The sequence below is a fragment of the Aphelocoma coerulescens genome, chromosome 20 (genome assembly GCF_041296385.1).
Source record: "Aphelocoma coerulescens isolate FSJ_1873_10779 chromosome 20, UR_Acoe_1.0, whole genome shotgun sequence".
NCBI classification, from domain to species: Eukaryota; Metazoa; Chordata; class Aves; order Passeriformes; family Corvidae; genus Aphelocoma; species Aphelocoma coerulescens.
In genome coordinates, this window is record NC_091033.1 from 13,582,392 (window position 1) to 13,605,378 (window position 22,987).

The 22,987-nt window shown below is 49.3% G+C and overlaps 3 protein-coding genes across 5 annotated transcripts; 1 reads left to right on the forward strand and 2 right to left on the reverse strand.

Annotated features, from left to right (window-relative positions):
- Positions 1–1,385: 1,385 nt before the first annotated feature.
- Positions 1,386–10,194, reverse strand: CSTF1 (cleavage stimulation factor subunit 1). Of its 2 annotated transcripts, XM_069033998.1 has the most exons (8): positions 10,103–10,188; positions 9,390–9,821; positions 8,485–8,646; positions 7,595–7,790; positions 6,058–6,335; positions 5,024–5,221; positions 4,145–4,535; positions 1,386–2,862 (listed from the first exon to the last, which is right to left on the reverse strand). In XM_069033998.1, exons 2-8 carry the CDS (start codon positions 9,507–9,509, stop codon positions 2,603–2,605), a joined length of 1,605 nt encoding a protein of 534 aa, XP_068890099.1. In that variant the 5' UTR covers positions 9,510–9,821; positions 10,103–10,188; the 3' UTR covers positions 1,386–2,602. The 2 variants fall into 2 exon arrangements, with proteins under 2 accessions (XP_068890099.1, XP_068890098.1); XM_069033997.1 differs by having other exon boundaries at positions 9,390–10,194.
- Positions 10,195–10,458: 264 nt separating this feature from the next.
- Positions 10,459–15,719, forward strand: AURKA (aurora kinase A). Of its 2 annotated transcripts, none has more exons than XM_069034133.1 (9): positions 10,459–10,499; positions 10,650–10,737; positions 11,396–11,678; positions 12,211–12,310; positions 12,930–13,121; positions 13,344–13,482; positions 13,830–13,978; positions 14,551–14,725; positions 15,015–15,719. In XM_069034133.1, exons 2-9 carry the CDS (start codon positions 10,684–10,686, stop codon positions 15,198–15,200), a joined length of 1,278 nt encoding a protein of 425 aa, XP_068890234.1. In that variant the 5' UTR covers positions 10,459–10,499; positions 10,650–10,683; the 3' UTR covers positions 15,201–15,719. The 2 variants fall into 2 exon arrangements, with proteins under 2 accessions (XP_068890234.1, XP_068890232.1); XM_069034131.1 differs by having other exon boundaries at positions 10,464–10,521.
- A 422-nt stretch (positions 15,720–16,141) lies between these two features.
- FAM210B (family with sequence similarity 210 member B) lies at positions 16,142–21,141 on the reverse strand. Its single transcript, XM_069034134.1, has 3 exons — positions 20,981–21,141; positions 19,313–19,485; positions 16,142–18,262 (listed from the first exon to the last, which is right to left on the reverse strand). Exons 1-3 carry the CDS (start codon positions 21,107–21,109, stop codon positions 18,046–18,048), a joined length of 519 nt encoding a protein of 172 aa, XP_068890235.1. The 5' UTR covers positions 21,110–21,141; the 3' UTR covers positions 16,142–18,045.
- Positions 21,142–22,987: the final 1,846 nt, after the last annotated feature.

Below are 22,987 nucleotides of genomic sequence, written 5' to 3' on the forward strand. Positions count from 1 at the left end.
CATCTGACAGCTCTGCCCCTAACAGCACCGACAAGTTGCAAACAAGGTATCATGCAAGATAATATCTGTGACAACAGAAGATGAGAGGACAGAATAAAACCCAAAAAAAAGCCCTTTTGGCGACTAGAAGTGAGAAAAACGATGTGCGCAAGTGGGATTTTCCTTGGTCTGTGTGCCACCAGCTTGTTGCAGTGAAGCAGTGGGAAGTCTGAGCCCTCTGCTCGTGCTCCTGTGTTTCCTCTTTCACAGTGAGCTCAGGGCTATGGCACAAGAAGGAGCTGCACGGGCTTGATAAGACACCACTGCCACAGTCCCATCAGCGCAGGATTTTGCAGCCAGGCTTTCCTGGCTTTCAAAGTGGTCTCAGCTTTCACGGCCCTGAGGGCAGCAGGAAGCAGGAGCCCATCAAGAATGGGCACTCAAGGCACCTCCAGACTTCCACAGGGAAAGATGATTCCAGAGAGTCATGGAATGGTTTGGGTTGGAAGGGACCTTAGGGACCACTTCATTCCATGGGCAGGGACACCTTCCACCGGACCAGGTTGCTCCAAGCCCCCTCCAACATGGCCTTGGACATTAAATTTCACCCCAGGGTTGCATTTCCTCCCTCAATAGGATGAGTTCAGTTTTTCCCAGCCCTTCTTTCTCCAACAGAAACCCACCGGCCTTCTGGCCTCAGAAGATGTCCAGGACATGGAAAGGCAGCAGGGTGCCAAGGGCAGGATGGTTTTGTGTTAACAAAGGAGCTTTCTGCACTTGCACTGCAAGTTACAGCCCACAGAACTGAGGAAGCTTGAGGTGAGAGCTCACACACTGTTCACAACCACAGCCGTGCTTGAAAACACGTAAACCACCAAAAGAGGGTTCTAAAAGTAGATTCCAAACACCAAGAACAAGTGCATTAATTATGGACAGGTGCTTCAGCAGAATTAAAAAAGGTGGCACCAAAAAAAAAAAAAAAAAAAGAAAAAAAGGCACTGCTGTCACCCACCCCACATCACCTCAGTGACTGTGTCAGGACTTACCCTTTTCTCTCCCTCCAGCTCTGCTTCTCCTTGTTTCTCCAGCAAAAAAGCCACCAGCACCACTATCTCTTGCCACCACCGCTTCTGAAGAGTCAGAAACTCAGAGGCAGAGGAGCAAAGAGGACTGAGCCTCAGAAATGTTTTGCATACAGGGAGCTTTTCAAGAGAAAATGAAATTTCATTCTTTTAAAAAGAACATCCCACATTCTCCACTTGGAGTTTGTAATTGCACCTGATTCAGGTGTAACACAACAAATTCATCATTCCCAAGTCCCCAAAGCCCCAGCCTCCCATATTTGATCCACTTCTCTTTTGTTATATAGAAAACAAATACAATCCCTTCTTTATGTATCAAAGAGCTTTTTAAAAAGCAATCTTTATTTAAATACAGACAAAACCTGTACCCTCACCAGCCCTTGACAATTCCTCAGTGTGATGGGAAGTTAATCCAGCAGCAAGAACCACCTCACATTTAAATTCCCTCCTGAAGGCAAGTGCTGAGCTCTGAGCAAAGGAGCTCCCAGCTGTGATGCCCAAAAGCTCTGCACGAGGAGGCCTCCAAGAACAAGTTTAAGGCTCTGCTCAGGCAGATCTCTGGGAGAATAAGTAATGAATTTTCCAACTTAGAGAAGTTTTAAGCACAGTTTCTTAACGATGGGCACTGGGTTTGTGACTAATTAAAAAAGAATGTAATTCAAGTGCTGTGTAACAGATATAGATGAATGTTTCTCAGTCAAATGGAACAGTGACATTTCTGAGGTACATACACAAAAATTCAGATGCACAAGTTTCTTTCTTTGAGAGGATACTAAAGGTCTCTAAGGCAAAATTATTCTCATTTTCACCTGCAGCAGCACTGTCACATTTTAGTTGCAATGTGGATATTCCTTAAAACGATTAGAAATTCACTCTGAGGTCCCACTTGTTAAGGTAAATTCAAAATGAGATGAAATCTGAGTTTTAACACCAGAACTAGAAGACCATTTCTTGAATTCATCTAAACAGTTTAAAATCCTGTTTGAATTCTTATGGCACAACTCAGAACTGAAGGACCACTTGGCCAATAAACAAAAAACACAAAAAAGAATTCACCAAAACCCCAGACTGAAAGATACAAACCAGAGCTTTACAAACAATGAATTGTGGCTGAAGGCAGCTTAAGGCTTCATTAACGTATCTGCACCAAGTTCTGCTGCTCTTTGTGTGATCTCCAGCACAGTTCAGTGGGATTGCACAAACACAACTCAGAGCAGAACTGGCTCCTTCTGCCCAGTTTGAGCAAGACACAGTCCCATTATCCCTTGTGTGATTCAGAAAGGCAGGGGAACAAGCTTAGCCCTTCCTGCCAGAATCATTTTATTCTCCACCCCCCTCCCTTCAGTACAATTAGAGATGACTTAAAAAATTAAACCACGCACACTAATAAAAAAATTAGTGTGGGGTGAAGAGCGTCAGTATTTTGTTATCTCCTGCCACGTCTGACAGAATTCAGCCCGGGCCCAGCGCGGCTTCCCCGGAGGCAGCTGTTGGCAGTACAGTCCCACAGGGCTGCAGCAGCTCTGCTTGCAAAGCTCTCCTCAGTCTGTCGTGGACCTCCTGTACCAGAACCTGGCCCTGTAGTCGTCACTGCAGGTCATGAAGCCGGGGTTGGTGGGCGAGTGCACGATGCAGCGCACGATGCTGTTGTGCCCCAGGGACAGGAGGTTCCTGCGCTCGGCAGTTCTGGAATCCCAGCAGCACAGACTTATGGTCCTTTCATCTGGGAGCAGCACGTAATCTTCTGTGTGGTTGAACACAGCCTGAGTCCTGTGTACTTGGCGGCCACTCAAGCCAGCACCTAAATAAAGGCAGCAAAATAGTGACTTTTAGGAAGTTTTCAATGCCTAAGAATAATTTTCTGTAAATATCAACTTTCTACCAAGGAGCTGTATTTTCTCTGCTCTCCAACCACTTCCACAAGCAACAAGTGATGCAGGGATGAATATTCTTTTGTAGTTACAGGACCAGAAAGATTTGAGTCCAACCTGTGACCCATCCCCACCCAGCCCAGAGCACTGAGTGCCACATCCAGCCCCTCCTTGGACACCTCCTGGGATGGGGACTCCAAACCTCCCTGGGCAGCTCCTGCTAAGGCCTGACCACCTTCTGCATGAGGAAATTCCTCCTGGTGTCCATGTATATATTCTAAAACTACCTACTGCAGCTGTGCCAAGTCCAAGCCTTTAAGAGCATTTTTGCCTCATATTTTTGCCTGAGGCTTTCAGCTGTGACCAAGGGGAAAGAGCACAGAGAGGAGAACCCACAGAATCTGGTGATCCTTGAGGAATTTCCAGTGTATTATCACATGGCACACGTTGTATGACCTGCCCTGGCCATACCCTCAGATAAAATGTGCTTCCTATGCAGACACTGACAGTGCACCGCACACACCAAATCCTACCTGGGATCCCGCACAGGTTTCCCGGGAAAGTGCTGCTCCCTGCTGGCCGGGAGCAGGAGTGCAAAGAGAGCTACAAACCCCAAAGCGGACACACACCAATCTTGGGCATCTTTTGTGCTCCTACTGCTTAAGCACATCAGTGCTTGACCCCAAAGGCTCTCCACAGCTGCTGTCACATGCAAAGCTTCCACAGCCTTCATTATTCCCTAAATCCTGATGAGATCCAAGCATGGCACTGTCAGCATGCTCCAAGGATGACTACCTCGCACACAACTGCGAACTTGAAAAAAATACACTAAAAAGGGAACAAACCAGCTGTAGGTACATTTCAGAGTATTGCAATGGCTATAGAGCCACAAGAGTTAATGGTTAAATCAACTGCCCTGAAGTAGGTTCAGTGTTTCTTATTTTTCCCTAATTCAGTGGTAACTTCCCTCCAAAACAATGGAGTAATGATGTCAGAAACTTCTCCAGACTAAATACGTTTACACTGACACACAGAAGCACAGCTTCTCTTCTGGAATTAGTCTACAGGAAGTGTTTTCAAAAATCTGGGGTAATTTATCCTCAAAGCAGCAGTTTCTCCATTGCCTTTAGGAATCATTATTGTTCTGACATTTCCAGCCCTGCCATGGCTCAGCACCTGGAAAAGGAGGCTGGAAGGTCACCTGCTACATACCTGTGTACTTCACCAGCGTCCGACCAGTGGATATCTCCCAGAGCTTAGCTACAGAGTCTTTCCCACTGGACAAGATATACTTGGAATTTTTGGAAAAAATGGCAGAGCAGACTTCAGCTCCATCGTGTGCCTTCTCAAAGGTGGTGATGCAGCGGTTGGAGACCCCATCCCAGAGTTTGATGCAGCCGTCCTTGCTGCCCGTCACGTACATGTTGGCGCTGGCGTTGTAGCTGACGGAGCAGATGGCGTCCGTGTGCTGGTCCTGGGGGTTGCAGGACACGAAGCACTGGAAGGTGTTGATGTCATACAGGCGTAATGTTGGGTGCTGGGTCCCCACCAGGATGAAATCCCCAGAAGGGTGGAAAGAAATGGAGCGTAACATCTCTGCTTCCTGTTGGATTAAATATGCACAGTGGGGTGAGGGAGGAGAAAATCTGAAATGGAAGGGTCAGTGCTGGTGGTGTTAAAATGCTAAAATACTACTGAAATTATCAGCAAAAATAATGGGATTGAAAGGACAGGCTGCCTGTGGCTGCATTGTAGCTTTTGTCCTAGAGCAGCCTGCAGTGCCCCCTCATTTTTGGGCTATCACATCGCCCCAGCCCACCAGCACCTAATCCCAAATGCTCCTCCAAAACAAAGATAATAAAATTAACTTCCAAGTTATTAATACTAGAGTTGGTCTAATGAACAAAAAGCTGACTGGCACGAATTTAAATACAGGTGTCCATGATGCACAAACTCAAGACACAATGTCTGTGATGTCTGCCATTGTTGTACCTGTGTCCCCCTGCACCCCTAACCCCTGAGGCACCGGTCAGCTCACAACACCTCAGCACTCAAACATCTGAGCTGTGGCTGCTCTGAACAGTATCTCACCTGGATATATTTGAAGGCTCTTTTAGCAGAAGGTTTTGAATAATCAAACAATTTAAGTGTGTAGTCCCTCGACCCAGATGCCAGGATCTGTTCTGTTGGATGGAAAGCCAAACACGTCACTTCATCCACGTGATCGTACAGAGTCCGGATCACCGGGTGGTTTTCCATGTTCTGCTGGGCTGTCTCATTCATCATGACCTACAAAGAACATTTAACATCTTGCTGTTGGAAAATAGAGCAGGTTTTTGACAAGAAAAGTAGGTTTTAGGCTTGCCAGAGTGAATGAACAGCAGCTCCTTTCTGACACGACCAGGCACAGAGTCTGTTCCCTTCATTATATGAAGGCCCTTTACATGTCAACAAGTAAGATCCCTGTGTCTTTATGAAGGTCAAAACTACTTAGCTCAAGGACAAAGCAGTTTCAGTGGCAGAGAACTGGTGCAAGAAAACATCACCTTCATAAAGAGCCCAAAGCAAAACACTGACTGCTGGAACAATCAAGAGAAGCTGCACTGAAACTGCAGCTCTTTGCTGACCATTTGGTGTGTGCTCCGAGCAAAAAAAAATCCCACTTTTCATTGCCACCTGCTAACTGCCTTGGAGAAAGATGAAGCAAATCAGTGTGTGAAACAGCTCTGAAATACCCAGTGGAAACATGGGTGGCCGTGGGGGCTGCAGAGGCCACAGGTGGGTTCAGCATAAACTGTGGTCAGACAATACCAGGAGAAGCCACTTCTGGCTCAGTTCTCTCCCTGCTGCCAGGAGTGACACCAGTGTCCCTGCCCTGGTTCCTCTTCTTTCAACAGGACTTTACAAGCAGCTGCTGGAGTAGGGAATATGTTGAGACAGGTATTTAGTCCAACCCACTGAGGCAGCCACAAGGTACAGGCATGGCATGGAGAGAACTCCCGGAGTGGTTACATTTCCCGAGTTATCCCAATGGGCATGGCATGGACAGAATTCCCAGTATGACAATCCCTTACCTTGCTGGGCATGCCATGAACACAACTCCCAGAGTGGTTCCAATCCCTTACCTCAATGGGCATGGCACTCTTGGCCAGCATCCTCTCGGTGTCCAGGATTTTGATGGAGGCATCCGCTGACCCTGTGGCTATTAACTGTCCATCCCTGCTGTAGGTGGCCACCCGGCAGGGCCCTTTGTGGGATGTCACGTAGCAGGTCTCGTACTCGGACGCCTCGGGGGACATGGTCTGCACGTCGGCGTCGAACTCCAGGTCGATGCCGGTGCCCGGTGCCACGGTGTCCGAGCGGCCGATGGCGTACTGGACAGCGCTGTCATCGTTCTCCATGCCTGGGGACACACAGGGCACGCCTTCAGGGCAGGGACCCTTCTCCTCAGCCCCTGCCACGGCTCCAGGGAAGGTTCTGGGAAAGGCAGCCCTGAGGGTGAAGCTGAGCTGGCAGAGCAGGTTTGGTCACACAGCACTGGGGAGGAATGAATGGGAGCTGGGCTGCGCTGGGGCAGGCACAGCTCCTCCTTAACTGTGGGAATACCCCAGTGAGACTGGAAAGTGCTGATAAATGCACTGAGAATCAGTCACTGGCTGTGGACAGGCTTCTGGTCAGCTTTTCACAGGGGAGCAACAAGCCCCAACATCATTACCTGAGTTTTAAAGCAAAAAACCCAAAGGCAATTACTGATTCTTTTCCTATTTTATGGCACTGAAGCCAAACTATCCCAGCACTGCAAGGGAAAAATGTTGCTGTTCTTCAAACCCACTTTAGAGATTTTTATCTTTATTTCCAGGATGCAGCCACAGACCAGAGAGTTCAGCACTGGAAGTGGCAACAGGGCAGACACTGAGAGTTTTCAGCCCAGTGCTGATGTTTTTGCTGCTTTCATCTGCTCATTTCAAGTCTAAAACTTATATTTCAAACAGACACAAGGCTTCACAGATTTATACCCTCAGAACTCAGCTAGCTCAGGCAGCAGAACCAGCTGAGTTACGCACAGTGTCATGGCCAGAGCTCTTCCAGGACTTGGTCAGCTTGTTCCAACAGCAGCTCAGGGGTTTTCCCTGATTTCCCTACACTGCAGCACTTCCAGAGGGAGTACAGGGAGAGAACAGGTGACAGCCCTGCTGAGGCCCCAGACTGTGAAGTTCTTTCCTGGGGACTGATAAAAGCCAGCAAAGATTGCCAATGGAAGGACCTGCTCCCTTTCCAACCCTGTCAGGAACAACCAGATAGAAATAATTACTTCTAAAGTCAGCAGAACTGTGAAGGTAACGCTTTCCCTCAGATCTGTGGGCTCAGTGTTCCCATTTACTGGGATGTTTTGAGAAAGCTGCCACTCACCCAGGACACTGAGTGTCCTTAGAGGAGTTCAAGCAGATTTGGGCAACACTCGGGGATCTGGTTTGCTTCTAAAGAAACAGGAATGCCCTTCAAAAACCCCCACAGAAGCAAAGGCTGTACCCAAATGCACAAGTGTTGTGCTATTACCAGACACCACCTTTGCATCAAAGGTGTCTTTCCAGTGACACCAACTGTTAATTCACTGGGGATTTAGAAACTAGACTTTTATGTCAGCTTTTGATTCCAGCTTACCTAACTTAATTAGGTGCAGCAGTTGTTCAGAGGGTGCACAGACAGACTGTGGTTTGATCTCATTTATCAAGCCATTGGCAATGTTGATGTATCCATCATAGAGCAGCTGACTAATTATCAGTTTGTAAAGTTGCTGACGGTCTTTCAAACTGACTTTTGTCCTATACATTGTGAGCAGGGACTGCCTTGGGGGGGCCTGGAATGAAGAACAAAAATCACATACAAGAGAGTTGCATGAAACCACCAGAACCTTGGAACAAATCTCAGTACAGGCACCAAATGTTGCTGTGGTTTTGGTGAAAAGCAGAGATGGAGAGAGGAAACTGGGGGGGAAAGAGGAGGAAAAGGGGAGAGAAAGGGGAGGAAACAGGGAGGAAAAGGTGGGAGAAAAGAGAGGAAAAGGGAGAAGGGGCAGGAAGAGGCAGGAGAAAGGGGAGGAAAAAAGGGAAGGAAAAGAGGGGAGAAAGGGGAGGAAAGGGCAAGAGAAAGAGGAAGAAAAGGAAAGGAAAAGAGAGCAGAAAAGAGAGGAAAGGAAGAGGGAACGGGGGAGGAAAAGAGAGGGGAAAGGGAAGGAAAAGAGGAGGAAAAACCTGTTGCGCTTGCTGGCTATGTAAATGAACATCTCCGCCATAAACCGCCCCGGACTCTGCTAAGCAGCACCAGAGCCGGCAGCGGAGCTGCGGCACGAGCGAAACGACCCAGCCGGTGCTGCCGGCGGGCCCGGGCTCCGATGGATGGATGCACGGGGCGCGCAGGACAGCACCGCGCCGGCCCCGCCGCCCTCCCTGCGGGGGCCCCGCGCCCTCCCCGCCCTCCCGCCGGCCGCGGGCGGCCCGCAGCCCTGTGGCGGGCGCTGGCGGAGCCGCGGCCCCGCCGGTCCCGGTACGTACCGAGCCTTCCTTCTGCCGCCCGCGCTCTGCCCCTAAGATGGCGGCGGGAGCGCGGAGCGCATCGAGCGGCGGCGGCGGCAGCGGCGGGGGCGGCCGGGCCCGCAGGACGCTCCTCCGCGAAGGCTGCTGCATCGAGCGCCCGCACATCGATGGGAGGCGGCTCTTGGGGGGGGGAGGGGGGCGACACAACGGGGCGGCGTCACGTGACCGCCACACCCCGCGCATCACGTGACGGGGAGGCGGGCGTTCCCCCCCCCCCCCCCCCCCCCCCCCCCCCCCATCGCGGGGGTCCCGATCCCCATCCCCGCTTCAGGGGGTCCCGGCGCCCCCTCCCCTTTCCCCCCCTCCTGGGGATCCCGGGGTCCTTCTCCCCGTCCTCCCCTTCCAGGGGTCCCTCTTGGCCATTCCTCCCCTTCTGGGCGTCCCGCTCCCCATTCTCCCTTCCAGGGATCCCGGGGGCCGCTCTCCCCATTCCTCCCCTTCCAGGGGTCCCGCTCCCCATTCTCCCTTCCAGGGATCCCGGGGGTCGCTCTCCCCATTCCTCCCCTTCCGGGGATCCCGAGGGCCCATCCTCCCGTTCCCCCTTCCGGGGATCCCTCTCCCCATTCCCATTCCCCCTTCCCGGAGCAGCAGGGCCTTGGCGGAGGCCGCAGAGCCGCGCTCGGGGCGGGATCGCGGGCGGGGCAGCGGCGCGGGCCCGGCCGCCACCGGGCGCGGGGGGAGCCCGGGGCTTCTTTTGTGTCGCAGCCGCAAAGCTCCGAAGCGCCGCTTCCGCCAGACCCCGGATCCCAAACACGGCGACGTGAACGGGCTGGGAATTAAGTTGCTGGCGCTGCTGTCCAGCGTTGCGGGCGGGCCCGGCCCCGTCCCCAGCGCAAACCGTCCCCTCCCCGAGTCCTACTCACGTCAGCCTCGAGAAAGGGCAGCCGGAGCGGGCGCGGGTCGAGCAGCGGGGCTGCCATGCTCCCCATGCCCCGGGGCAGCTGTCGTCTGTCACACGCTGCAGCGACACGGCGACCCGACATCTTCTTTTTACCTATCCTGAACCACTTGTAAACACCAACACACACAACCAGGGTCTCCTTCGCTCTTGTTTTCAGCACCGCGGAGACAGTGAAAAGTTGCCTTGGATCGCAGTTCTTCACAAGCCCCAAGTGCCGACTGGAGTTTCCTCGCTCCGCGGCGCCTCGCAGGGACCCGGGGGCTCCGGGCTGCGGGGCAGCAGCGCCTCACGCCGCGCTCACTGCGCTACTCACGGGCCGCGTTCGCTGACCGGCCGCGCTCCCGCTGTCCCGGCGTCTCCTCGGGAGCCGCGCGGGTCTGGGCGCTGTCGGGGGCTGCGACGCGAGGGGTCCGCGCGTCGCTCGGGCCGGGCCGGGCGGTGCCTTCGCACTTGGCACTCGCCCTCAAGCGCTGGCGGCACGTGGCGCTGCCCGGGGCCGCTCGGCCGGGACGCACCGGGAGGCTCCGGCCCTGCTCGGCCCGTCCGGGGGGGCACCCACACAATGGCCCCGCTCGCGCTCGGCCCCACGCGCGGTGGCAGCACCGCGGCTCCCCGGCCTTGCCCGGGGGTGGATGGGGGTGTCTCGGGGGGGGGTCTGGCGGGAGCGGGACTGACCTGGCGGCGCTCCCGGGTGCGGGGCGGAGCGGAGGCGGCGGCGGCCACAGGTGGGAGCGCGGCGCGTTACGCGATTTGCGTAGCGGAAGCGGCGGCTCGGCCGGCGGGAAGTGCGCGGGCGGCGCGCGCCGGGGGGCGCGGCGCTACGCAAAGTGCGTAACGCGCCGCGCGGCGACAACGCCGGCGGACGGGCGGGCGCGGCGCGTGCGCCCCTCGCGGCGCGGCGGAGCGCGCCCGGCAGCCAATGGGCGGGCGGGCCGCCCGCAGGAGGAGCCAATCAGCGTGCGCGGACCGCGGGAGGGCGGCCAATGGCGGGCGGCGGGGGTTTAAAGGGGTACTTAAGGCGCGGCGGTTTGAATTCAAACAGCTCCAGCGGCCCTGAGGTGGCGGGCCCGCGGTGCGCGGCGCGGCCTGGCCTGGTTCGATGGGCGTGCGGGCAGGGGGTGTTGATAAGGGATCGCTGTCGATAAAGGGTGGTGATTGATAAAGGGCCTGAGACCTCCTGTACTCCGGCCACTAACCGCCGTTGGCTCCCTCTCGCCCGCAGGCAGAGCCGTGCGTGCCGCTCCCGCTCGGGCGCTATGGACAGGAACATGAAAGAGAACCATGCCGCGTACCCCAGCCGCGCTGCCAAGGTAAAGCCTGAAATGCGCGGTTTATGTTCGTCTTCCTAAGCAGTTTCCTTTACTGGATCGTTGGTCTCGATGCCCGGGAGTTGGCCATTAGAATTCTGTAGGCCTGGTCTCTCCAGGGAGTGGCGGTTTTTGCGTTTCCCCTATCGCACATTCGCTACAGGTTTCAAATTAGTAATTTATTTTTCAGTAGCTTTCTCCTGGACAAAACAGTGCCCAGAGCTGACTTTCTTTATTTACTATTATTAATACTAGTATGTCTTATTAAATGGGGAAGGCCTCCTTATAATTTAAGTACTTAAGATCATTTAAAGAGTAAGCAAGGGTGTATAATCAAATTATTTTAGATACAGGTTTTAAAACCGAGCACTGTGCATATGTCACTATTGACACACATGTGCAGCAGTGTCCAAGATCACCCTGATTATATATTTTTTCTATTTAGAAACAGAGGTGCTTTCTCAATATTTTAACATAAAACCAAGTAGAGCTAGTAAGGTTTTGGAACAGTATAAACAAAATTTCATTTTAATTAATCTATCAATACGTGATTTTTAGTGTTTCTGTTAATATGCTTTGTGTGGTTTTGCCATCCTGAATGGGGCTGTAAAGGTTCTGGTGTGCTATTGCACAATTAACATGTTATCATTTCTCTTTGAAGGTTGCAAATCCCATTGGGGATGGCCCCAAACGTGTCCCTGTGTCCCAGCATTCAGCCCAGAGCCGGTTACTGACCAGTGGAGCTCCAGCACAACGTGTTCTGTGTCCTGCAAACTTTGTCCGGCGAGTTCCTGTACAATCCCAAAAACCTGTACTGTCAACCCAAAAACTGTCCAGTAACCAAACAGTGCAGCAGCTCCGACCCAAACTGCCCCAGCAAGCCCCTGTGAGGCCTCAGGCTGCAAGCAAGAGTAGTGAAAAACCTCCCCAGGCTGCAGGACCTGGTAATTCTGAGGATGATTTACATGTGTGTGCAGCTGTGACACTCAGGACACTCCCTAAAGCTGCTGCTGAGCTGGGAACAGGCCTGGAGGGAAGTTCTTGGTTGTGCCCCCAAACGGAAGAGCAGCACATGGTTCACCTCCGGTGCCACTGCACCATCCTTGTGAATTTATCTCTAAATTAACCACTTAGAGCCAATATGCTGTTAAAAACTTCCAGGTGCTCAGCAGCCAGCTGGGAGTTAATATAATTGGCACTCAGACCTTACAGGTTTTTCTGAGATTCATGTACAAGAATACTTTTTTTTCTGGGGGGAGAGTTCATGGGTTTTTATTTTCAGAAAGCTTTTAAAATTACATTTTGCCAGTGCTGTTCCTTTCCTAGCAGTCAGTTATGATAGGTTGCATAAAATGTCATTGAATGTATTCTAAAAGCTGCTTCAGATGATGCACAGGGGTTGATTTGCTCCTTTGTGTGTGTCTGTGTTGTGTTTGTGGGTCTGGTTCATAAACTGATTTATTTCTCTGCATACAGCAAAAATCCCTGAAGCTGAGAGCACCTCTGAACAGAAAACTGAAGAGCCTGCTAAGAAGAAAACTGAAGAGCCTAAAAAGAAAAGTGAAGAGACTAAAAAGTAAGTTTTATGCTTAAATTCTAGACAACTGAGCCCTGCTGGAGTTCCCTTGGTTGTGGAGCCTGGTGACCCTCACGCTTTGCAGGCACAACACAAGGAAAGCTGCCTTGGACCTGGCAATTTGTCAGGAACAAGGACTTGCTGTAATCTAAAGAAAGCTTTGCAAAATGCAGAGTAGCTCTTCCCATGGGAGAACACTGATAGCTGCTGCCCCAGTCATGAGAGGTACTCCTGAAAACAAAGCCTCCCTCATCTGGGCAGGAGGCTGGAGTCTAATGTGGGATGAAACTGGATTTGTTTATGGCAACTTTAAATTGTTTTGCCATGCCCTAGTGATGTGTCTGGGTTAAGAGTATCTAAAGGAGCCCAGCTTGGCAAACACGATTTCATTTTGTAGTAGTGTGGTTGGTGTAGTGTCTGCAAAAGCTTCAGGAACAAGGAAAATAGCTTTCAGAACTTCCTTCTGAAAAATCTCAATGCCTACTTTATTCTCTTGGTGTTTTCTTACAGACTAAAGTCTAGTTTAGAGCCCTAAGCATCTTTTGAACAGGAATGTTACAAACTATAAATTTGAGTCAAAGCCAACACAACTATCCAGCTTTTAACTTTCCTCTTGCAGAAGGCAATGGTCTCTTGATGATTTTGAAATTGGTCGTCCTCTGGGGAAAGGAAAATTTGGGAATGTGTACCTGGCGCGTGAAAAACAGAGCAAATTTATTCTTGCACTGAAAGTGCTCTTTAAAACCCAACTCGAGGAAGCTGGCGTAGAACATCAACTACGAAGAGAAGTGGAAATACAGTCTCATCTTAGGTAAAATGCAGTGACTAAATACTCTGCTTTGTTTGCATCCAAATAAAGTAACCTTGATTATGATAAGGTTTCCCCTTTATGATAAGATTTCTTTGTTGTGAGGTGAAGGAACACTTATGGGATGAAATTCCCATGCTTGCCTTGAAAGGGGGGAGCAGGACAAGGAAATTAAAGGTTTTGGACAAACACCTGGTTCAGAAGAACATTGAAATCTCTTTGCAGGCACCCCAACATTCTCAGATTATATGGCTACTTCCATGATGTGACAAGAGTCTACCTGATCCTGGAGCATGCACCTCGTGGAGAAGTCTACAGGGAACTTCAGAAGCTCACCAAGTTTGATGAGCCAAGAACTGCTACTGTAGGTTGTTCCAGCTTCCTATCCATTACCCTGTGTATCTGGGATATCTGTGGGATAGTGCCAGCTCTTCAGATCACGTTCTGTATTCTGCTGGAGAAACTGAGATTCCTTAGCTGCTAGCTGGCATAGGGACAGGGAATAATTGGGAAGACTTAGTGCTGTGCAGGAATTTATGTTCGGAATTGTTTAATATTGCAAGGCACAGCCTGTATTGCCAGACTTCAAGGGTTAAGGAATAATTGCTTTAACTTAAAACAATAATTATGCCTCAAAAAGGCTGTGCTGCAGCCAGATAAACTCAGGTGACAATGCCATTGTGGCTTAAAGATTGTTCTTTCTGCACCCAGTACATCACAGAACTTGCAGATGCCCTCTCGTACTGTCACTCCAAGAGTGTGATCCACAGAGACATCAAGCCAGAGAACCTGCTGCTTGGATCAAATGGAGAGTTAAAAATTGCTGACTTTGGGTGGTCTGTGCATGCTCCATCTTCTAGGTGAGAATTCAGTCTCTTGTGCAGTGAGCTCCTGTAGCCAGTGTTAGTTTTTGTGTCACAGTTGTAGAAGGGAGGTACATGTGAACTTCTTAAAATACTGGTGAAAAATGCTGCTACAACAGAGGTCCTAACAGTCAACTGGTGTGGGAATGTTGTTATCCTGACTTTTAGGTCAAACCTTGCTGACCCTGAAAGAGATGTAGTTTACTGCAGGGTTACCATGGTCCCTGAGACGACAAACCAGCACTTGGACTCAAACATTACACTGGCAATTCGGTTATTTCTTAGAGAGCGTGAAATTGCACCCGACAAAGGAGGAACAGATCTCTTCTAGCAAGTTGAAGAAGGTGTTGAAGGGGTGAAGAAAGGAGCTAAGACTAGTTGCAGGGACAGATACTTTCAGGAGAAGTAGAAAATGTCTTGCTGGCTTTTCTTTCCCAGCTGTTGTGGTGCTGAGCCCATTCAGGTGGGTGCACTGAGGTGCAGATGATTGCCAGCATTAGTCTTTATCTGGCTCTTGAAATAGATCCTATAATTATCTTCATCAATGATTAATTTGGACTTTTCTTCAGGAGAACAACTCTCTGTGGGACACTTGACTACCTGCCTCCTGAAATGATTGAGGGAAGAACACATGATGAAAAGGTGGATGTTTGGAGCCTTGGAGTTCTGTGCTATGAATTCCTTGTAGGGAAACCACCTTTTGAAGCAGCAACCTATCAGGAAACCTACAGAGCTATTTCCAGGGTAAGTGCCAGTGCTTATCTGGGTTGTGCTTTTAGTTCTAGAAATGTTTAAGTTTGAAGCATGAAGAAAACAAACACAATACACAAATACTTCTACAACCTGTGAATTATGAGGAACCAGGATTATGATGAAATTATTTGGTCTCATCTTAATAAGCAGAAGATGCACGGCCTGCAAGGCTGGCAAAGCTTTCAAGGTGTAACTTGGAGGTTGATTAGAGCCCTTTGGTTCTATAGTTTGGTTATTGCTAAAGAACTTCTGTGTAATTTTTAATGTCCTTTCTCCTTAGGTGGAATTCAAGTTTCCTCCATTTGTAACAGAAGGTGCAAGGGATTTAATTTCCAAGCTCCTGAAGCATAACCCCTTCCATCGCCTGCCCCTGAAGGATGTCCTTCTCCATCCCTGGATCATAGCAAACTCTACCAAGATTCCCAGCAGCAAGAAGAGTGATGGTGCTGCCCCATCCAAAACATAGTTTTAGGAGGGTGACTTGTGGGATCAACAAGAGGAGCCTTGTACTTTGACTACTGTAATGCTTACAATAGGAAAAGCAGGTCTTGGAATCTAGTGGCAATTGGGATGCAAATCCTTGGGTTGGCTGATGTCTTACACTTGAATTGCAGCATCAAATTATTTGACTTCTAGCTGGAGCTTGGGGAATATTTAATGTACTTGAAATCCAGTTCCATGTGGGCCAGGTTTGTTGATGTACGTAAGAAGCTGTTGCAGGCTCCTGTGCTGTGGTCTGTGCTGAAAATGATTCGTTGTTCCACCAAGAGAAGTTGTTGTTCTGCCTTATTGAACAGTGCAATATCCTGGCGATGCCTGCTCCTCCCTCCCTGGGCTGCTCAGGGTCTCCTACCTGTGGTGTAACCTGAAACTGAGCGAGGTGAATGCCTTTCTCAAGTGTTCTTGAAATGATGTGGCAATTGCTTTTGTCTCTAGTTTTAAATGTGAGCACTCAATTTGTAAAATAAAGACTTCTCATACTGCACCCAGCAGGGTGAGGTTCCTTGTGGGCACTGGTTGGCACTAGCACAGCTGAACTACTCCTGGGGCCAGAGGTGAATTCCCACAAGTGTAATTCCCACCTGTCAAAAAAGAAGCTCAAAGTGCTGGTACCACACACTCATTTACTATCCCACAAGCCCAGTTTAGGATTACCAGGTAAGTACCAAATGTGTTACTACTTAACCTGGTTGGTTTATTGAGCTTGGCCTGCTTTGTCCTTTTTCCAAAGAATTTATTCAAAGATCTCCCATCTGATAATATTTTCCAGCCCTTTCAGAAATCCTTTCAGATGTTGTGTAACAGGAAGTAACAACACCAGATGTTGTAAGACATTCCTTAAACTGGACCAAGGGTCAGGCCCCTTGCCACCAAAATAATGAGACCAACTCTTTTCCAGTAAAACACTTCAAGCAAACTAAGAGAAAGCAATTTATTGTCTTTTCATTATAAGACTTGGCTATTTTATAAACAATTTTAAAAAAGATCCTTCTACAAGTAAGGATTCCAGAATTCAAAATATATTCTTGAATTAATTTAAAATATACTTTGCAAAAAAATTCATCTAAACAAACTGCCAGTAGTTTATACAACCATATCTATCTTAACTAATCAGAAGTCTGGCCATAATTTATCTGAAGCTGTTTCTTTACAGCAAGAAAACTCTAGCTGAGTGCTGGTGCCTTCTACTGACTTTTAGGTACATTTATTTTGAAAGAGTTCAGCTTTACACAGGATTTTAAAAAAGAAGCTCTGAATATTCCTTCTCTATCCAGTTTATGACAAAACTTCTCAGAAATGATTCTAGCTGAAGTACACAAGGCTGCCTCAAGAGTTATTTAGGAATTCTTACCCTTGGTACACAGGAAAGCTGGGCCTTCCTGTGGGGGGAAGGAGTTAAGGTGCAATTTAATGTTCTGGCTGAGGGGAGGCAAGCAGCTGCTCATCACAAGAGCTTATTTGCTCCTCCTTTCCTCCCTCAGCCAACTCTCATCAAAACTCCACAATTCCTTCCTTTCTCTTCATTAAATTTTAGCAAAAATCAAAAGCATCAGGCTATCTTCCTGCTATTTTACTTAAATCACAGCTCTGTATGAGCAGATGTGTCAGACCCACCTTGGGGTAAGTGCAAGCACAAAGATAATGTGAAAAGAGTGGACAGCAGGTCCCAAACACCCCCAGGTCTGGCTCAAACTCACAGCAGCACAGGCCTGAGCCCAAAACCCAGGCTTAGCCCAGTGTTACTCACTTATCTGTTTTGGGATCAGTCTTTGGGTTAACTGGAAGGTGGAATGTGGATGGTGGATGATACATTCTAACATAACAGTGTCCCCATAAGGAAAGGCAAAACCCCCTCATTGCTGCATTCACCAGTCTTCACCCAAAGCACAGGAATTCTTCCTGGGAAGCTGCAAATTGGAATGTTTGGACTTCAGGTGCAATTTGAGTTTCACCCACAGGAGCAGAAAGCTGCTGGGCTTACTTTTAAGATTTAAAAAAAAAAAAAAAAAGTTTCCAGTACAAAGTTAAACCATCACCAGCTTATCTCTGCCTTGATGCTCTTTGGAGTATGTTCACATAGGTAATTCTGGTTACAGTGACTTCAATAGACTCAGGATTTCTTCTGAGTCTATAGACATTTAGGAAAAAAAAAGGACTTTAGTAAAGCTGGCTCCTAGCCAGCACATTTTCAGACAATAAAATCTTGGAATATGGAAGCACTACATGTAGTTTCAGAACAGTCCATCACCTATTGGTGACTAAACCAATTATGACTGTGCAATAATCCATCATATGGGTATTCCTACTTAAGTGAGTTCAGTGCCTGTGTTATACTGCAAGAGAGGCCATAATAAAAGCCTCTCCTAACAAAAAAACACCCACCTGCCACTTTAGATTCCAATATATACCCTTATCAAGAGAACTACCCCTGTAGTGAGATATTGTTTATTCTACTGGAAAGAGAATCTCACTGTTTCTCAGCTACACAGTAATAAATGAGTGCTATGACTCTGTTTTGAAAAGGAAAAAAAAGGTTCAAAAAGCTGGATTATAAAAACCCAGAACTATGCTCTTTGTCAAGCATTTATATTCCCACTTGAAGTGCAAACCAGATCCCATTTGAACAGGTTTTTCCAAAGAGTAAGTGGCAAAAGGGAAGGGAGACAAGGACAGCACTTCTCACAATTACCTGAAAGCCCAAGTAAGAAACGCAAAACGAGGTCACCCTGAACCCAAATAAGTCCTTTAAACTTCGCACCTGAAGAGCTACGTGGATGTGGAGCACTGGAAAACAAAAAGCCAGGCAGGGCTCAGGGGTTGGAGGCAGGGGGTTTGAAGAAGCCGACCTTGCGGCAGTAGCGGACGAGGAAGGGCACGGACACCACGGTGATGCTGATGCGCACTGGGGCAAAGAGCTTGTGCACAGCATAGGCCAGCACGAAGGTGCTGGTGCCAGCTGCCATCCGGGACTGCAGCGAGGCCTCCGTGAAGCCCAGCTTGAGCAGAACTGCGCTCATGTCCACACCGCTGCGGGAAGAGGGAAGAGTGCTTTAGTTTGAGATAGAAAAGAGAAAGTGCTTGTTTTTCGTTCGGGGAATTTAATGTATCATGCTTCCAACTCAGCCTTTAGAGAGAAAATTTCTCTGCATAGTGATTCTCAAAGGTTACTGTGAATTTCTATTGGAACTTCATCTTCCCAAATTTTACGTTCAACTCTATTCTGTGTCTTGGGGAAATTTATCACCTAAGCACAGACCAATGCAAACCAAACGAGGTACCTCTTGTTAGGCCTAGTGTTCTAACACAAAATGACAAATTATGTAAAATCTAGCAAGTGAAGGAAGTGTTACAGATCTCCAATGAGCATTATCCACCAGATTCATTAATATAGACATAGCAGATTTCATCAGGGATTCAACAATACCTTAAGGAAAAAAAATGTTATTACCCTGTGGCACAATGTAGTGAGCAGGAGGAATCAGGCATTCACATATTCCCCACTGGAGTCAGGAATAAGCAGCAGGGAATGTTTGGAGAAACAACACATTCCCCTGTCTCCTCAGCTGGAACACCTCATGTAACTGATGCATTCCCACAAAGCCCCACACAAAATTCCCCGCCTGACTCCCGTGCAGTTCTGTTACATTTTCCCTGTAATTTTGTTCTAGTGGCTGCTGTTTTCTGCAGTTCCACTGCACAAACTGTGTTCAACACCCAGAAAAAAAAAGTTTATCTCCAGGCCCCAGCACTTTTGCATGGCTCTATCTCTCCAGACCAAGCAAGAACAAAAGATATCTGCAAAACAAATACATTCTCTGCCCAGTCAGTTATGTTGGTGCTGTGTCTGCTGTTTTCACGGCTGATGAACCTGTGCAAAAAGACCTTGTACAGCTCTCTTGTCTCATGCCTGATGGGAGATCAGGTCCATTTATGGACCCATCCATACTCAAAATTCAGGAGGTGACTATAGATCTAGCAGGCATAAGGTGCCTGTCTCCTGCCAGAGACAAGCACAACGGTAAATGTATTTTACTTTTACCATTACCCAGAGGTGGCAGACAGCTATACAAACCTCACCTTGACACAGCCAAGTAGAAGATTCCCAGAGATACTAATGAAATTCCAACATGGAAGGAAACTCCTACAGCACCATATTCTTTAAAAACTTGTTTCAGCTGCTGGGATTTGTTGAGTTTCTTGTTTTCAGCACTGGGATCAGTGGCTGTCTTTTTGAGGGGTTCACGTGCATCCTAGAAAGAAAACAATTAAAAGTATTTATTAGCATTAAGCACAAGATCATATTGCAGTTAGTTGAACCAGTCTGAAGTGTCTTGCACACAGTGATTTGGGAAGACAGTAACTCACTTCTGCTCTTCCACATCAGCACAGCAGATGCTGCGGCAGAGCCCAGGCAAGCTCCCTTCTCCCAACTATTCCTGTCAAAGGGATGCACTGAGCTTGGCATAAATTCTTACACAATTCAAGTTTCATAATTAAAACCAGATTATTTTATCCAAATGTGTGCCAAGGCACACCCACACAGCTGCTTGAGACATGAGACTGAGGTGTCAGAGCTATTTGCTTCCACCCACTGCTCAGCTTTACCCAGCGACTCCTTGGAGCACAGCTTTTTGTTCCAGGGCTAAGCAGCCAGTGGCACTGGAAGCCCAACCGGTACCACTTAGTAACAGCTCCCTGATGGAAGTGATCCAACGTTTAAATTCCTATAAATCACCCTTAATGGATGAGCTGATAAAAGGAAGAACCGGGAACTGCAAGCGATGACAGGAACAAGCAATTCTGTTGCCACAGTGTAGACAACAACTGCAGGGACATGCCAGGGCTGGTGTCAAGAGTCCAACTGCACTGAAAATGTTTGTCACAGTAGAAGTCATTGACAGATTTTTATTTGGGTACATTTGAAGCGCAGAACTTCATACTAAACCATACGCCAAAGCAATCTGAAAAGACATCAGTGGAAGGTAGCAATGAGGCAGCCCTTGGAAACCCCCCATGCTCGCCAGAGAAGAAATACTGACAGCAATAAAACATCTCCTGATTCTTGTATCTAAATTTTTCAAGCATAATGGATAATTTTAGATTTTTCTTTTGTGACTCATGAGCTCTGGGTCTTATGGATGGATCATAAGGACTGAAAACCCGCTTGTTCTGATCTTCCAAGTCCATTCCAATTCACCCGTGTTCCCAGGCTCACACACCAGGAACGGTATTGAAGCAAAACGTTAAAAAAGAACCACTTCAACAGATACTGTTTGGAGTACCCAGGGGAGTCATGTACGGAATAATGTACAGCTTAGCAAGTAAAGCTGCTGCCTATTTCCATGTCACTCTGCTACAATATTTCAGCTAAAAAGCCGATTTTATTCGCATCATTTATGCGATTTAAAGCATGAAAACATATCTAAAACACCCCGTGATGCTTCGCAACGAGGCAGCAGAAACCACGCCGCAAATTAAGCCGTAGAAATTAAACTGTAGACGAGACATCCCGGAGAGCTCACACTGACAATGCGACCACCAGCAGGTGCAAACCAGCTCCCACAGAAACCCGGGATAAACACGATTTTTTAATGATCCCATGGGGATGCGAGGGAGTAGAGGTGAAGACACCTCCAAAAAAATTTAAAGACACCTCCAAAAAGCTGAGGAACACTTTCAGATCGGGGCGTTCTGTGCCGTTCCGCGCAGCCCCGCGGCAGGCGGCCCCTCAGCCCTCACACGTACCTTGGCGGCGGCGCGGCGCGGGCCCGGCCCCGGCGGGAGCGCGGCCCAGGCGGGGCGGGGGGCGCAGCGCGGGGGGACGGGGGCCAGCAGCGGGGACAGCAGCGGGGACAGGCGGCACAGGCGATACATGGCGGCACCGCCGGCACACGGCAGCGGGGCGGCACCGGGGCGGCACCGGCCCGGCCTCCCGAGCGCGCACGATGGGCCGGGCACACGCCCCGACCGCCTCCTTAAAGCCGCAGCGGTCCCGGCCGTGAGGAAGGGATGTATTCTGTCCACGGCTCTGTGGTACCTGGCCTTGGACACTTCCAGGGATGCGGCCGCCACAGCTCCTCTGGGCAACCTGTGCTAGGGTGTCCGCACGCGCACAGCCAAGAATTTCGTCTTAATATCCAGTCTAATCGTTCTCTCTTTCATTTTGAAGTTTTATCCCCATGTCATGTCACTCCAGGCACTTGTAAATAGCCCCAAGAGTCACAGATTGTTCTAGGTTGGAAGGGACCTGCCAGAATCATGTTCAGCGCAGGACAGCCCAGCAATCCCCTACAAAGGAGAAGGATTCTTCCCTCAGGAACTGGAGTGATGCAGCGAGGGGGAAGCACTTCTAAACGGAGAGAGGAGAAATTCACACCCCAGCAATCCCACCCTGGGCATTCCTGGGGGCTCCCAAATGCTCCTGGAGCTCTGCCAGCCTTGGGGCTGTGCCCATTCCTTGGGAAGCCTGGGCAGTGCCCCAGCACCCTCTGAGGAAGGAACCTTTCCCAATATCCAACCTGACCCTGCCCTGGCACAGCTCCAGCCGTTCCCTGGGTCCGGGCACAAGGGCAGCACCTTGCACTTGGCCTTGCTGAACTTCACGGACGCACAGTCCCACCTCTGAAGCTTTTCCAGGTCCCTCTGGATGCCATCCCATTCCTCCAGTGCGTGACAACCCCTCACATCTGGGAGCTGTCAGCAAACTGTCAGAGGGTGCCCTCATAACTGTGATCACAAGGGTTTTAAAGCTTCATTTTTCCGAAACGGCTCCGTGCCATCGCAGACACGGCTGCTCATGGCAGGGTGAAGGGTGAATATCCCTGAAACTGCATCCCAGGGCCGAGCCCCAGCGATAAAATCCCACCCTCTCCCAGCTGCAAAGCCTTTTCTCTTCATGGCTGTGTTTCCGCAGCCATGTGAGCCCACAGGGCTGGGGACAATGGGAGAACTGTGTCGGATAAATAGGACGGGTTCCCTCCGGAAGAATTTGCAGCTCAGGAGCACAAAGTGGAGCTGCACAGGACAGCACGGGGTGGTGCAGTGCTGGTGGGTGGCTGTTGTTAAGTGCGAGGCACCACAGAACAGATGGGTTTCAAGGAGGATCTCAGGGGAAGAGAGGGAGAGAGCTTTGCTCGCATGGAAATGGTCTGTTCTGTCTTAACAGCACTGCCAGCTCCAGGGCTTTACACTGCCTTTAGTTATTGCTTCATAAATCTAGCCCCTCTCTGAATGCTTTGGAGAAGAATGGTTTCTCAGAATACAATTTCAATGTTTATTACTGCTCCAAAGCAATTTGCTATGTGTTTTCTGTGACACACACCTGCACCACCAGAGCAGACATGATATTGGCATGGCAGTGCTCTCAGCAGAGCACACTACAGTTTTGTCCTTTTTCTTTCTGAATAATAAAAAAATCCCAGGAGTTAATTCTGGTCTCAATAAAGGAGATGTCAGTGGCAGCTCTGGGCTCTGCACAGGGACACTGGGCACTTCCCTGTGTTTGTCTGGCAGATCCATCAGAGCCCTTGTGGGACAGAGACCACGGAGCTGCTCTCCTGTGACAGATGTGTTGCTGCTGCTGGACATCCAAAAATCCTGGGCAAGTGCAGAAAAGAGCAGGAGGTCATTTAATGAGGCATGAAAGCATTAGGGCTGGCAGTTGTATATGCACAGCCTGGCTGTCTGCTGCCTCCAAATCTCAGTGGGAGGTTTAGCTTGGAAGCAGGAAGGAACAATATGATAAACACCCAG

Coding starts and splice junctions, on each gene's coding strand:
- CSTF1 (XM_069033997.1), bottom strand. CDS start 9,509: ATGTCGGGTCGCCGTGTCGCTGCAGCGTGTGACAGACGACAGCTGCCC. Junction 4,536..5,023: donor GAGCCTTCAAATATATCCAG/GTGAGATACTGT, acceptor TTAATCCAACAG/GAAGCAGAGATGTTACGCTC. Junction 2,863..4,144: donor GACGCTGGTGAAGTACACAG/GTATGTAGCAGG, acceptor GCCTTTATTTAG/GTGCTGGCTTGAGTGGCCGC.
- AURKA (XM_069034133.1), top strand. CDS start 10,684: ATGGACAGGAACATGAAAGAGAACCATGCCGCGTACCCCAGCCGCGCT. Junction 13,483..13,829: donor ATGAGCCAAGAACTGCTACT/GTAGGTTGTTCC, acceptor TTCTGCACCCAG/TACATCACAGAACTTGCAGA. Junction 14,726..15,014: donor CCTACAGAGCTATTTCCAGG/GTAAGTGCCAGT, acceptor CTTTCTCCTTAG/GTGGAATTCAAGTTTCCTCC.
- FAM210B (XM_069034134.1), bottom strand. CDS start 21,109: ATGTATCGCCTGTGCCGCCTGTCCCCGCTGCTGTCCCCGCTGCTGGCC. Junction 19,486..20,980: donor CGCGCCGCGCCGCCGCCAAG/GTACGTGTGAGG, acceptor TTTTCTTTCTAG/GATGCACGTGAACCCCTCAA. Junction 18,263..19,312: donor TTCTACTTGGCTGTGTCAAG/GTGAGGTTTGTA, acceptor CTCTTCCCGCAG/CGGTGTGGACATGAGCGCAG.